We start from the raw sequence: 15,352 nt of genomic DNA, 5'->3' as shown, positions 1-15,352 counted from the left end.
TAAAGGATATATTTTTTTTTGCCAATGGGGGCTTGGCTTAGCTGGGTATAGTTTGTTCGCTCTACCTAACACACTCAGGTTCGATTCCCGCTACCAACAGGAGTCTGTTGGTGGGCATCACATCCCTAAGTGTATGTGCTCTGCCCGAGGTTTTAATATAACCATAAACACCCTCATTTTTGGATTCTCAAAAAAAAAAAAAATTAAAGGATATTTTTTGATACATTGATAGTTAAGGTTAGGAGAATTTGAATCTTGAGTGTCTATGATAAAAATATTAGGAGGTGAGTCTTTAGCAATATTAATTAAAGATAAGTTAAAAATATATAAACTGTTTGTCAATATTGGCACAATTTGTTAAGTTTAATAAATTTACTTTTTTGGTTATAAAATACGTAATTTTACATTTCAAAATATGTTTACTGTATTCTTTTTTATACAAGCACACAGTAAGAATCTAGTTTTTTTTTTTTGGTTTGTCAAATAGTGTTTTTCTTATAGTATATTTATTATTATATAAATATTATTAATATTTATTATACATATAATGATTGCACATACTAAAATTGAGAATTTTAAAAAATTACAGTTTTAAATGAAGTTTCTTTTTCATTTGTTACAAATAAACTTATATTTATTTTACAAGTAGATATTTTATATTTTCAAATATACAAATATTATATATAAACTTGATAAAACTTTAGATATAATTATTTGTAAAAGTATCTAATGTGTGCATATGCATATATGCATAAGGTTACAAATTATCTAGTTACTCACATTAAAAACATGCAATTATTTTCTTCAACCTCCCATTTTTTTTTTTTTTTTTAATCATGAATATTTGTTTCACTTTCACATCACACACTTGCACTGGGGAGCTAAGCCCATTTTATGTTGAGAATACAAAAGACAACCTACTAAGTTTTCCTGCTTAATTAACCTGTCAAATTCCGGATGAAGATCACTCCCATATTGAAATATCACAAAATCATAAAATTACAACTCTTGTGCCCACCTAATAAATAATGCAACTCTTTCACCAATTGGAACACATGAAAATATTTTGAGACCAGATGTAATTGGTACACAACTTCTAATTTTTTTCCCCTTACAACTTAATTCTGATGATAAAAGTCATGCTGAAGCCTGAAACCCCGAAGAGGCAATCGTGACAGTTATCATCGTGGAGAAACATTGGATAAAGTAAGCTCATTTACAGAAGGATTTGCTGCTGAAAGCTGATCAATCTGAATTACTCTAGATATAGCTAATGCGGGATGTTTTGGCTCAGGAAGAGGTACTGATTCGTTTCCTAAAAGAACTACCACAGACGTCATTGTGGGTCTGTCCTCTGGATCCTCTTGCACACACAAAAGCCCCATATGCATGCATCTTAGTACTTCTATTGTCTGGCCAGATTCCATCAACAAAGGGTCTATAAATTCCAATCCTTTTCCTTCCTTCCACAGCCTCCATGCCTGTCCATGAACATTAAATAACAAAAGGTTTTGTTTATTAGTGCCTCAAGAGTATAGGTTTATGTGTATAAACAAAGTTTGGTAACACCAGGAAGATGACATATGTCTTTGTCATGTGCTTTGCACATGACTTACTAGATCAAACTTAACTTAAATGATTATATATGGTCATTTTAAGTGATTATATATCGTACTATTTTGCATGTTATCTTCCTATTGTCGGTTGTAGCTACAACCAAGTTTGTAGTCAAACTTTGTTCAATATGTATTTAATACTTTATTAAATAATGATTTTACATGTTTTCTAAAACCAATAATACCAAATTATGTGCAATTATCAAGAAAATTAACAACCACAATGAATTTATGCATACAAACCATTGAATTATAGAAAAAAAATATTTTACTTTACAAAAAGTGTACATTGTGTTAGAATATTGGGGTTAAAAAATTAAATATACCATTTTCAAATCTTCATATTTTGGGACAAGTGAAATTCACCATAGTATTATAACAAGTGCTCAAATCCTATTTTTCACTCTTTTTTAAATGATTAATTCATTATTTCCCAAGAATATAGTTAAAAAAAGAAACGTACATATCCAAGGAGTGTCTGAGAATGTTCTGTGAGAAAGAAGCCAGTATTTTTCTTCCCACTTATAATCTCAAGCAAGATCACGCCAAAACTGAAAACATCAGACTTTATAGAAAATATGCCTTCCATTGCATACTCAGGTGCCATGTATCCACTGTATTGAGCATAGAATTACAACATCTACTTCCAATTGAAATAAGAAAATGTTTGGGAAAATTTGACAAAACAAAAATAAAAGAAGGAGACTCACTATGTTCCTGCAACTCTCGTAGTATTAGCAGTGTTTTGGTTTTCACCAAAGATTCTTGCCATTCCAAAATCTGATATTTTGGCAACCATTTCATGGTCCAACAATATATTGCTAGGTTTTAGATCCCTATGAATGATTTTTAGTCTAGAGTCCTCGTGAAGGTAAAGAAGTCCTCTAGAAATACCAGCAATAATGTTGTAGCATGTTTTCCAATCAAGTTGAGTGCATCTTTCTGAATCTGAAATTAAACAATAGAAGAAAGTTAACTTATGGCATCATGTTTGAAGGCAATTTGTATGATGTCTTTAAGCAAATTGAATATAACAAAGCTAATAAGCAGGAGGGTGGAAGGAACAAACCAAAGATAAAGAAATCAAGGCTTTTGTTGGGCATGAATTCATACACAAGCAGCTTTTCGTCTTCGTCTATGCTATATCCCAAGAGCCTCACAAGGTTTCTATGTTGAAGTTTTGCAATAAGTATGACCTCATTTTTCAATTCCTCTAACCCTTGCCTTGACATCCTTGACATTCTTTTAACTGCTATTTCCTTACCATCTGGCAGGACACCCTGATAAGAATATCCATACTTACCCATAAAATCTAGCTTAGTGACATACAAAACACATGCATTTTGGATTAGCTTTTTTAATGTAAATTTATAGGGTTTTACTAACGGGTGCCATTAGAGCATATGTTAGTAAATCATTTTAGGAAATTTTTTATGAAAAAATGATTAACTTTTTTGATAGCTTTTTATATATCTTATAAAAAGTTTTCTAAAATGAATGATTAATGTGTGTCCTAAGGGTATACATTAACTAAACCTAAGTCTATATTAGATAATTTGCTTACATTCCAACAACTTTTCAAGGTATAACTACATTTTTCCCAACTTTTAACATATAAATATATAAATAACATATTCAACAAAAACTAATCCAAACCCACGTGCCTATGGCCTTATGGTATAAAGGCACTGTGGCAGGCTGCTCTTAGTGGGTTTTGTTTCAAAGGAAGCTGCTAACATAAATTAAACATCCAATACAGATAGTCTAAGGTAGTAAGTAATAGCCCTCTTCCATAAACAATTGAGCAAATTGAATATATATAATTAAGCTTGCTTACAACAAAAGTAGGTGAAATAGGAAAAACAGTAAAAGGGGAATCTAATCTAAACCGCGTCCTTACTTTTGACCCATGGAAATATAAAAGTCTTACCTTGTAGACAGGGCCAAACCCACCTTGTCCCAGCTTATTCGAATCTGTAAAGTCATCTGTAGCAGCCCTTATAGTGGACAGATTCATGAAACGGAGATCTTCAGAACCCGGTACCAATTCACCATCTTCTGTAATCTCAACTCTAGTGGGGCCTGCCAACACATGTAATAGAGCGTTTTGATTATTCTGAAATACATTTATGATGATCATTCATTTAGATAACACTCACCTGGTTGTGTTCTCTTCTTCCGCCAATGATAAACAGCACAAGACCCACTGAGAACTGCTAGAACTAACAGTGATACACACGTGATCACTACCACCACCCGATTCTTCCTTTTAAAAACTCCGTGTTCTGAATTATAGAATTTTTAGAGATCTGGTAACTAGCTTTCAAATCAAATTCACTGTGACTCTGTAAAAGTAGTATAATTAAATTCACTTTTTTTTTTTTTTTTTTTTGCTCTAATCTAACACAATTTAATTGCATGGGTGTGTGATTAACTTTGAAAAAGTTTTGACCCTTGAGGGTTGGACAAAGCGCACCCCTATCCAGTCCATCCAGAATTTGGTGGATATATAGACCCATTCTTGTGAAGAAAGGGAATAATAAGATAATGACAATAATTTTTCAACATTAAAACTATCACCAAATTAGTTAATTTTAAATTGACAAGAGGATATTAAAGTTTCTCTTTTCTAAAGTGGATGGCAGCATTAATGCATTGAAATAATCAAGATTGTATTTCTTTACCTGCGAAACTTGGATAGGTCAATATCAAACTTGAGGCGCTGTAGAATTGGTACGTCTCAAACCTCATATTACAATTTCTACTAAGCAAAGTTCCACCTCGAAGAGAAAAGCAGCATGTCTCAAAATATCCAAAGGCAGACAGCAAACAACTATGACACTTATCTTCAGACATGTCCCTAGTACATTGAACAAGACCATAAATTGTTACCGTTGAAAATTTAATTTCCCCAGTAACAAACATTCGTTTAGAAGGATCAAAGGAAGCCTCAGTTGAGATGTTATTGATTAAATACGTTAGGACTTCATTATAATAAACAGGATGTGATGAATTTTGCTCCAGATTTTTCAGATAATATGCATCCTTTCCAGGATAAACCATCAAGGAGAAGAACATCTGATAGGAGTAGCGAACTTGACAAAGTTCAAACCATATCATTCCATCTTCACTTTTACACTGTGTTAAGATTTTCTGGCTTACATTCTGTATGCAATTCTGACAAACTGTGGAATTGACATCCCCTCTACAAAGTGCTTGGCCATAGACAGTATCTTGATAATCTCCATCCCCAATAGAGGTGTTATAGAAACCTGTTACTGAAGTATTGGAAGGCAATAACTCAAGAAGTTGTTTGAGGTTGTTTTCAAATGGGCTGTTGTGAGTGTAATTTCTAAAATCATTGGGACAAAAGATACCGAGAAGTTCTCCACTAGCAAGGATAAGGGGCATGAATAGCGGTATAATTAAGAAAAGCTTAGCTGAAACTACATCTTTGTCCATTTTCCAAAGATAATAGCACATAGGATGGCTGCTTTGGCCGAAGGAAGTCGAGATGCAAAAGATATAATGTAACGTCTCAGCCCAATTAAAAAAAACATATATATAAAATAAAATAAAATAGAAGTCAGATTTTTAGAAGCCCACAATTGACCCTCAAGCACACAAATTTTGTAAGGGCGATTTGGTTAGAGTATTTGAACAACAGTTTTTAGTATTTAAATACTAAAAAACTGTGGATTCAAAAAATAATAATAATAACACGTTTAGTAAGGGTGTTTTTTACTGGAATGTTTGAGTTACATTGCTCATTTTAGGATGTTTAAACATTGAATTTAGAAATCTCATTTTATCAGTTTTCAGATTTCAAACAACATTACTCAATAATATTTTTGTAAATATGTTGAAAATCATGGGGTCCACTTGATTAGACAACACATAATCTGACTTCTCTCTCTCCTCAAATAAAAAAAATATTAATTTGTATTGTGTTTGTCATTTAAAAAAAAAAAAAAAAATACACACATACCAAACAAACAATTATGGTTTTTTACACACTGAAACATGTTATTTGAAACATAGTACCAAACACTTTTTTTTTTTTTTAATGAATATTGTCGCAACACTTTTTAAACCACAATTTTTATATCATTTTAAACAAAGTATACTAGAAATCTCCAACCAAATGGGTCCTAAATATCTCCCCCTCTTGGTCGGCTAGTTAAGGACTTCCCCTTATTTCTTTTCTTTCACACTTAAATACAAATACATAGACATCTCTATCTCTATTACTCTCCCACCGGTGCCTCTCTCCACCATCACTTTCTGGCGAGATTTACCAGAAAACTGCATAGCAACCTCTAGGCCTCCATTATCTCAAATTTTAAAGGTAAAACTCTTAACCATTTTGGTAGCTTTTCATGTTGTTGTAAGATTTCTTCCTAATCTAAGCTATTTGAGTGATATATATGTGTTTGAGTAAGTGGGTTTTTGATTTGGTGGACTTATTTGATAAGTAGTTAAGGATTTTTACAAATGGTGATCATTTGGGGTTCCACGGTTAAAAAAAAATTGGGTTCCTTGAGCAATCATATGGGTTGATTTTTGTAGAAGTTTAGGGTTGATTTTTGGAAGTGTATTTCTTTGCAATTTGAATGACTTGGCATGAGTGTGAGAGTAGTGATAACTCTGAATTTGTGCTAGTGATGTGAGCATGTGCTTTTGCATACCAAGTGTTTAATTATTTGTCTCTATGAGTTATGAGTTTTGGTTTCTTGATTTGTTGTTGTGGTATTTGTTTGTATGAGATAAAGGGTTTCATTCCATGTTTTTAATTTTATTTAACATGTGGTTTTAATGTGAATAAAGTCTCAAAGTATTTGGCTAGTATTAAAACTATAGCAATTTTCTTTCGGGAACCTAAATCAGTCATGGACAGATTTGAGTCAGCTGCAATACATGATTTTTAACAAATTATAGAAAAATTATTTTGAGTTGAATTTTTGATGGTACATGCTACACATATAAGAGCTTACCCCTATTTAATTTCAAGTTAATCAGATAGCTTTTCATGGACCAAGCGATTTTTACAAAAGGGCTGACCTGTTGTGTAGTGAACTTGAAACTATGACGAGTATGTTGGGATTTTTTGGAATTTACTTGAAACCTTTCTCGAGTGGGTTGGCTTGTAAATTCCAAGGTTTTCAAACCTGGACCGTTCATTGAACCGTAAAAGGGAGAGGTTCAAGGTTTTTGAGGTCAAACCGAGGTCGAACCGTGATGACATCATGATTAATTTAATAATTATTTAAAATATGAATTAATATATTAAATTAATATAAGTTGAAAAATGAACTAAAATAGTCTAAATAAAAATAAAGATCTAATTTTCAAATGTCTTTTTTATAACACAACTTTCATAAGGCAAATAAAAAATATGAAATGTTAAGCAAACATAAATATTGTTTGATAAAACTCAATATTTTACTTCTTTTTTTTTTTAATCTTTTTATAAGAGTTTATGTCTAAATTATGTCAAGTTATGCTGTAGCCCATTAGACCATCCAATCAATTGTTTTATGCCAAAGCCCATTTGAATATTCAACTCTTTATGAAATTTTTTAAAATAAACAAAAGCTAGAGGAGTGGCTGGTTAAAGACTTAAAGCTTTACAAAAATTGATTAAAACTACATTTGGATTCAGCTGAAACTTAAACGTGCATCTGTGTTTTTCCTTCTTTTTTTTTTTCTTTTTTCTTTTTTTTTTTCATGCGTTTTTGAGATTGTGGCTACTGTTCATGCACTGTTCAATAAACAGTAGCCGCAAAGTTGGACTTATCAAACTTTTTTCAGCCAATTAGTGCACATCGTGTACTGTTCATGGACCCACAAATTTCACTTTTCAGCAACTTTTTCATTAAAAATGGGTCTCACGGTACTATTATCACACATTTAAAAATTATTTTGCTACAGTGTTTTTCAGTTTTCAGTTTCAGTTTTTAGTTTTTAGCTGTATCCAAACGGACCCTTAATAAGGAGCCCAACAAAATTTTAAAAAGAGTGGTTGACAGAAAGCAAGCTGTCAATCATCTTCAAAGCCTATTCAAGCCTAGCCTACATACTTTACTTGACTATATTTATGGTATGTGGTTGTAAAGAATAGATGGATGCATTGTATCAAAGTGAAGAAACACTTGTACTCCAGCAAACATATATTGGATGACTACTTATCAAACCAGCTAGCAATCTTATTACCACAGTAAAATTCAGCCCAAACTTATCTCAGTTTTCAACAATATTAACATTCACGTTGGGGAGGGGCAATGAGTCAGAAACTTTAAAACTCATTTTTATCATTTTCAAGGCTTTGTCATGTCACACGTGCTAGGCTCACCAAACTAAAAGGCAAAAATAATGTTGAAAGAAGTCATCTACTTAAACTGAAGGCAGGAGAACAAGAAGAAGCAATGAAGAAACAAAGAAGAAGAAAGAGTTGCGTCGTCTGCGATGGGTTATGGCTTTTTTTTTTCTTTTTTTTCTTTTTTTTTTTTTCCTTTAAAGAGCTTGGCCTGAGCCGTAAGACCCACTCTTTGTTTTCTTTTTCTCTCTCGCAATTTGTTTTTGTATTTTTTATATTCAAATTCTTTATGGATTGAGATCAGTTTTCCGGCCAAATATGGTAAAAAAAAGGAACTGTGCAAACCTCTAAAACCGGCCACGGTTCTCAGAACCGTATGGTTTGACCGCGGTTCGAGCGGTTTCATGCATTTTTCACATAGAACAGTTCTTAGAGTTAAAAGAACTACAAAGATGAGCGGTTCGAGGTTTTTCCGGTCGGACCGTATGGTCCGGTCCAGGTTTCAAAACCTTGGTAAATTCTTGCGTTTTATTTGACATGTATTTTACGTAGTTAATTTTAATAATGGTTTGGTTTAATCACTTGCAGTAGTATATTAAAATACTTTGGTTGTGTTATAGTCCTTTAGATCACTTGTATGCTTGTTTGATATCCCTTGGGAATAGGTGCCTTGGGATAGTCAAGTTAGGCTTTAGGCCCTTGATTTGATTTTAGGTGACCATTTTCCATCTATGGAGACAAATTTGAAGGTACTTTGTGATAGGCCTTGTTATTGATAGGCTTGATCATTGTGTTTCTAGGTTTTGAGATTCTTGGTGATGGTCCTAGTAATTGGATTCCTTGCTTAGGTGGTGGTGCCCAATTGAGGTAAAATTGGTTGGCTTTTCGAGGTAAGGAGTTTTTTAATAGAACTTTCAGAAAATAACCATGTTGCATAAATTTTATTTTTGGGTCAAACACATTTTGGAAAATTATTTGTGAGATTATATTTTCTTGAAAAGTATTGTTTTGTATATGTTTTTAGACCCCTTAAAACACAAGTTGTTTAACCTAGTTATTTAGCCAAGTGATTACTTAGATGGTGGTGCCCGGTTGAGGTAAAATTGGTTGGCTTTTTGAGGGAAGCAGCTTTTTAATAGAATTTTTGGAAAATAACCATGTTGCATAAATTTTATTTTTGGGTCAAACACATTTTGGAAAATTATTTGTGGGATTATGCTTTCTTGAAAAGTATTGTGTTGTGTACATTTTTAGATCCCTTAAACACAAGTTGTTTAACCTAGTTATTTAGCCTGGTTATTTAGCCAAGTGATTACTTAGATATATTATTTAGATCTAGGTTAACACAATCAAATCATATCATGTAAGTAATGCGGAAATATAAAGAACACACTATATGATAACCCGGGAAAACCAAACTGGTAAAAAACCTCGGGAAGATTTAACCTAACTATCCTCAAGGTAAAACATATCTACTATGAAAGAATTGAAGTTTTTACAATAGAACTTCGACCACTAACATCCTATTGCTACCTTATGTAGAAAACTTACTACTACAACCACGTGACAGCTCCGAGTTCATGGACTATTTCTTTCTTTAATCCACTGCAATAATAAGTACTCCCACTTGTGACTTTAAGACTCCACTCAAAGGTTTCAGATCTTCTTTAAATTTTTTATGCAGCAACTGAGGCGATCACCATGTTATTGACATAATCTTGATCTTGATAACTCTAAGTGTGTATGAAGGTAAACACCTCTAGATCTCACAAGAGATTCAACACATAGCCCATCAAAGACTTCTAAAACATATTTAGGGTTTTTCCTTTTATATTTGGAGTAAAACATAAAACCCTACACATCAAACCGGGATTAGGCTGAGTTGGAAATTCTGCAAAAAAAATAATTTGCATGAGGTTTGATCAATCGAGTCTAATTTTCGATCAATCGAGCCTTGCAGATTTAGTCCAATAAATCCTACAGTCACTCGATTCCAACTTTACAAATAAACACACTTTGAGCAGCCTAAATCTAGACTTTAAGTTTTGATCATGGTTTGCCAACACATTACAAATTGAAGTTCTAATACATTTAGTTCTTAAAGTCTTAGAACCTAACAAACTTCCCATTTGGAAATCCGTGACAAAACACATCACAAAACTGAAATGCTCAAAGTTACAAACAACCCATTAAAAATTAAAATGCCCAAAAACAATTCAACCTAACTACTATCTATCAGTTGCCAGTGTAGATAGCAACATGACTGAATAAACCTGTATATTCTCGAAACACTCAACAAACACATAAACACATGTATGAAAAATACAACTAAAAACAAACTAAATTCTTGATTTCACAAAACAGAAAACAAAAGACATATACCATGAATAACCTCATAATATAAATCAATAATCAATGTATCACATGTGAAACAAGAAACAATAAAAGAAACATAAAACATAGTGTCTCCCCCTAACATATACAACCCATAAAACTAAAACGCATCACCAAAAAATACATCATGAGCCAAAATAAAATGAAATACATCAAGAAGTTCCTAGATACAATCTATGTACCCCAAAACAAAACTCCCCCTATCTCCATGCACAATATGTACTCCCCCTTTTTGTGACGAATTGCTAAAGGGCAATCAAGGCTCAACATCAAAAGGAGGTGGTGGAGGAGACCATTGAGCACTCACCAAATCAGTACGTAAAGCCTGAAGCTCCGCAAGCATATCCACCAAAATCTGTCCATGCGCCGCCTGAATGGTCATGACAGTGTCCAGCATACTCCATAGAGAAGCATTGCTCGAAGAAGAAGGTGAAGGATCAACAATGGTGGTAGGATCAACAAACACCTCAGTAGAAGGATCACTAGATGAAGGAGGCCGAGATGCATCACTTGTGGAAGACTCAACTCTGGGGCGTTCAGAGCTAACTTTCATTTGAGCTGTTATTTGCCTAAGGAAGGTGGCACCTATGGGAGCGATGATATGGACTGGCTTGAATGCAAGAAAATCCTCTAAACCCAAATCTAACAAAATCCTATGAATGAAAACCGGAAAGAAAAGACCATGCCCTTTTAAACTACTCTTATGAACCTCAACAAGTGATCGAATGAAAAGAGTAGGAAAACTCAAAGAAGCATCGATGACAAGAGCATACAAAAATGTACATCTCTCAATAGGAATGGTGTGCAAGTGAGAGATAGGTTAAATAGAATGACAAGAAATCCGGAAAAAAAAAAAAAAAAAAAAAAAAAAAGTGACACGAGGATCAGTACCCCACTAAATGGAAGTACCAGTGATGTAAGACATAATGTCATCGAGAGGAGGAACCTCGATGTAAGGATAGACAGGTTGTTATACCAAAGGTACATGAAGAGTAGAGGCCACTACCTTAGGAGTAATGATATACTCTTCACCCCTTATCCAACTCGTCACATACTAGACGTTGGAATCATCGGAATGGACAAAGAGGTTCAAGTAGAACTCTCTAATCAAAACAATCGGAAGAGGATAATCTACATCTAAAAGAGGCAACCAACCCCTACGATCAAAACTCCTACATATCTCCAGATCAACCTCATCTAGAATCACTTTATGCTCAGCCCACACCTTTCTATAAACATGCAGATTCTCATAGGTTTCTTGGTTTTTTGGAGTTAGAAACCTATCACTCTGGAAACCAGGGGTAGAAGTGTAACGACCCAAGGAAAAGCACTAGCCACATCTATGCTATACCTCAAAAGGACTAGTCACAATTGAGGCTCCTTGTAGTTGTTAATAAAGCCCAGTTCAACCTAGTAAATACCCGATGTGAGACTCATCACACACTCACACACATCAAACAATCAATCAAATTGGGGCATCACAATCTCCCCCACTTAAATCCCTAACATCCTCATTAGGGCCCACTTTGTGGGGTAATGTCTCTGAGCCCACACAGGATTACCGAGCCGGCTCTGATACCATATGTAACGACCCAAGGAAAAGCGCTAGCCACATCTGCGCTATACCTCAAAAGGACTAGTCACAATTGAAGCTGCTTGTAGTTGTTAATAAAGCCAGTTCAACCCAGTAAATACCCGATGTGGGACTCATCACACATCCACACACATCACACAATCAATCAAATTGGGGTATCACAATCTCCCCCACTTAAATTTCTAACGTTCTCATTAGGGCCCACTTTGTAGAGTAGTGTCTCCGAGCCCACATGGGGTTACCGGGCCGGCTCTGATATCATATGTAACGACCCAAGGAAAAGTGTTAGCCACATCTGCGCTATACCTCAAAAGGACTAGTCACAATTAAGGCTCCTTGTAGTTGTTAATAAAGCCCAGTTCAACCCAGTAAACACCTGATGTCGGACTCATTACACACCCACACACATCACACAATCAATAAAATTGGGGTATCACAAAGTGTAGGCTCAGGGACACTACCCCACAAAGTGGGCCCTAACGAGGACGTTAGGGATTTAAGTGGGGGAGATTGTGATGCCCCAATTTGATTGATTTTTTGATGTGTGTGGGTGTGTGATGAGTCTCACATCGGGTATTTACTGGGTTAAACTAGGCTTTATTAACAACTACAAGGAGCCTCAATTGTGACTAGTCCTTTTGAGGTATAGCGCAAATGTGGCTAGCGCTTTTCCTTGGATCGTTACATATGGTATCAGAGTCGGACCGGTAACCCCATGTGGGCTCAGAGACACTACTCCACAAAGTGGGTCCTAACGAGGACGTTAGGGATTTAATTGGGAGAGATTGTGATACCCCAATTTGATTGATTGTGTGATGTGTGTGGGTGTATAATGAGTCCCACATCAGGTATTTACTGGGTTGAACTAGACTTTATTAACAATTACAAGGAGCCTCAATTGTGACTAGTCCTTTTGAAGTATAGCGCAAATGTGGCTAGCGCTTTTCCTTGGGTTGTTACAAGAGGGGGTGGTGGTTTTCTTTGCTCTAGTCTTTCTAACCATGATACTAAGAGTTGGAAAGAAAAGACAAAAATAGAAAAAACAGAAAAAGAACCAAGGACAGTCTACATTAGAATGGGTTAGAGCACAAAAAACTCAATAAATAACATTCTATATAATGCATGTAATGAATGCACATATGATGCATGGTCTAATGCATTGAGATTTGTTCAATTTTACTTCATAAACCATCAATTGACTAGAACATATAGTTTTAGACCAAAAACCCCAAATTTTGAAAAACCCAATTTCAAAAATCCCAACAAATTGATCAATTTATCATTACACTAGCTAGATAACATCATATAATGACATAATCAACCAATAACACAAGTCAATTTCATCAATTTTAGCCCAATTGAACAAAATCCCCAATTTCTTAAAGTTTCAAGCCCTAGAAATTTCAATTTTTCCCAAATCAAAAAATTAATCAAATTAATGCATGGAAAACATGTTAATAACATCCAAGAACAAAAACCCATTAAACAAAATTGATTAAAAAAAACTGATTTAAACAAAAATCCCAAAATCCCTAGGTTTGAAATTTTCAATAAAGAAGCATGAAAATGCATAAATCATGTAATTTTATTAAAAAAATAAACGGTAAAAGATACTTACTAGTGCTAGAGGACAAAAACCTTGGAGAGATTTGTGGAAGAAAACAACAAATTTGGTTTAGATCGGATCAGTCAAAGAGAAAAAGTGTAACAGCTTTTGGAAAAATTTGAAAAGTGTGAAGAACACGTGAGAAAAGCTTCTTTAAAACACTTTCAGATAAAATTTCAATTGGTCAAAAATAAACTTCGATCAATCGAAAAACAGATTCGATTGATCCAACATTAATCGTGCATCGATCGAGCCAGGCAGATTCAAAACAAATTTTTCGTCACAGTTTCGATTGGTCGAGAAGCAACTTCGATCAATTGAAAATCTAGAATTTTAAAATTTTTGAAAAAAATAGCATTTTTATGCAGAAACTTCTCAAAACACAATATTTCATGAATGAAATGCATGAGTATGAGATTAAAAGTTTTTCAAAAACATTTAAATTCAACCCAGATCTTCCAAAAACACATTTTTGAATCAATTTGTCCTCAAAAACTCAAACATAAAACACAACAAATTCACACACAATATCATGTACTAAGTTTATTAAAGAATAACTTGTAAAGTGTGTGCAACAAATAAAAGCATGAGATACATGTGAGGTGATAAATAAATAGTAATCAATCATAATTTCTACATTATTCATCACATAAATTTGAAAGTGACTATCACCTAAAGAGTTACACCATATAACTCTCACATCTCCTTGAAAACAAGCTTGCAATCATGTAAGTTTCTTGTTTTGCCTCATAATGTATACACCAATTTTATTTCAATGTAAAAATATTTGATTAGCCAGATAATGTACATACCAATTTTATTTCATTGTGAATTTATTATAGCCCAATAATGTACACAACAATTTTAGCATTAATCTGAGGCTACACCTTATATTTTTTTTGTGCATGTGCTACACTTTCTCAAACACAAAATCATACGATATGCACTAAAGTGTTCATGATTGGCTAGTAAACAGTGATGAAATGGTTATTTATGTCTTTCTCTTAGGATTTTTTTTTCCTTACAATTAAAAGCATGTGGCTTCAAAATCAAGATCATGTGATCAAAAAATATAAACAATTCCCGCTCAACATGCACTACATAGCTAAAACTAGCAAAGTGCATTAAAATAAGCTCATCCAAGCTAAACAAGGCACAAAAGCATGTTATGTAAAGATAATATGGCCAGCATTGATTACAAGTCCAAGAGAAATAATGCAAAACACATTTTTCCTTCCTTTCCCCTTTTTATTTATTTATAAAATGAATAACAAAAACAACCTATCATGAAATACATGAATGTTATGCAGTGTAAATCCTAAAAAAAAAAAAGAAAAAAAAAAGAAAAAAAAAGAAAACAAAAACAAAAACAAAAACAGCAAAAGGAGAATGGTCACAAAGAATATTAAGATGAAGCACAAAGACCACATCAAAGCTCAATTAGATTGAACATTTTGCATCCAAAACCTTTTAGATGCAACTCTTACATTGGAGTTATTATTCATATTAGAATGATGAGCAACTCCAGGATTGGTATAAATGTTTAACGCCTTTACCAACTCATTAATAAGTACCATAGGATCTTGTGCTTGAGGCACAAGTACTTTTGGCTTATTTGCTCACTTTGCAGCTTGCAACTTGAAACAATTTAAACGAATATGCCCAATCTTTCCACAAAAATAACAAACCCATAAAGGTCTATCATGCAACTTATCTTTAGGAAGGGTAGGATTCTTAGGCCTAGACTCTTTAAGATCAACCCTAATCTTTCTAAGAGGTGGTATAACTTCTACTAGTTTGACAATATCACTCTTGGGGGGTCAGAA

General features: G+C 33.8%; 3 protein-coding genes across 4 annotated transcripts in view; all 3 read right to left on the bottom strand.

Moving 5' to 3' along the window:
- The window catches only part of LOC126727204 (cysteine-rich receptor-like protein kinase 10), a 133,504-nt gene extending 129,603 nt beyond the window's left edge, over window positions 1-3,901 (bottom strand). The window contains exon 1 of the mRNA XM_050432765.1: window positions 3,776-3,901. The gene's annotated coding sequence lies outside the window, so the exon portion shown is untranslated. The remainder of the gene's footprint in view (window positions 1-3,775) is intronic.
- LOC126727209 (putative cysteine-rich receptor-like protein kinase 12) lies at window positions 902-3,650 on the bottom strand. 2 transcript variants are annotated; one of them, XM_050432774.1, is made up of 3 exons: window positions 2,686-3,650; window positions 2,327-2,564; window positions 1,401-1,481 (listed from the first exon to the last, which is right to left on the bottom strand). In XM_050432774.1, coding segments are annotated over exons 1-3 (477 nt in total). In that variant the 5' UTR covers window positions 2,924-3,650; the 3' UTR covers window positions 1,401-1,480. The 2 variants fall into 2 exon arrangements, with proteins under 2 accessions (XP_050288732.1, XP_050288731.1); XM_050432775.1 differs by lacking the exons at window positions 2,327-2,564; window positions 2,686-3,650 and adding an exon at window positions 2,080-2,293 and having other exon boundaries at window positions 902-1,481.
- On the bottom strand, window positions 3,440-5,078 carry LOC126728747 (cysteine-rich repeat secretory protein 38-like). Its single transcript, XM_050434533.1, has 4 exons — window positions 4,301-5,078; window positions 3,776-3,901; window positions 3,547-3,698; window positions 3,440-3,448 (listed from the first exon to the last, which is right to left on the bottom strand). The coding sequence occupies exons 1-4, from the start codon at window positions 5,076-5,078 to the stop codon at window positions 3,440-3,442; spliced, it is 1,065 nt and encodes a 354-aa protein (XP_050290490.1).
- Window positions 5,079-15,352: the final 10,274 nt, after the last annotated feature.

This window comes from Quercus robur, chromosome 5 (assembly GCF_932294415.1).
Source record: "Quercus robur chromosome 5, dhQueRobu3.1, whole genome shotgun sequence".
In the NCBI taxonomy this organism is placed as follows: Eukaryota; Viridiplantae; Streptophyta; class Magnoliopsida; order Fagales; family Fagaceae; genus Quercus; species Quercus robur.
The sequence above is the reverse complement of the archived record's forward strand: the minus strand, read 5'-3'. Positions and strand labels throughout refer to the sequence as shown.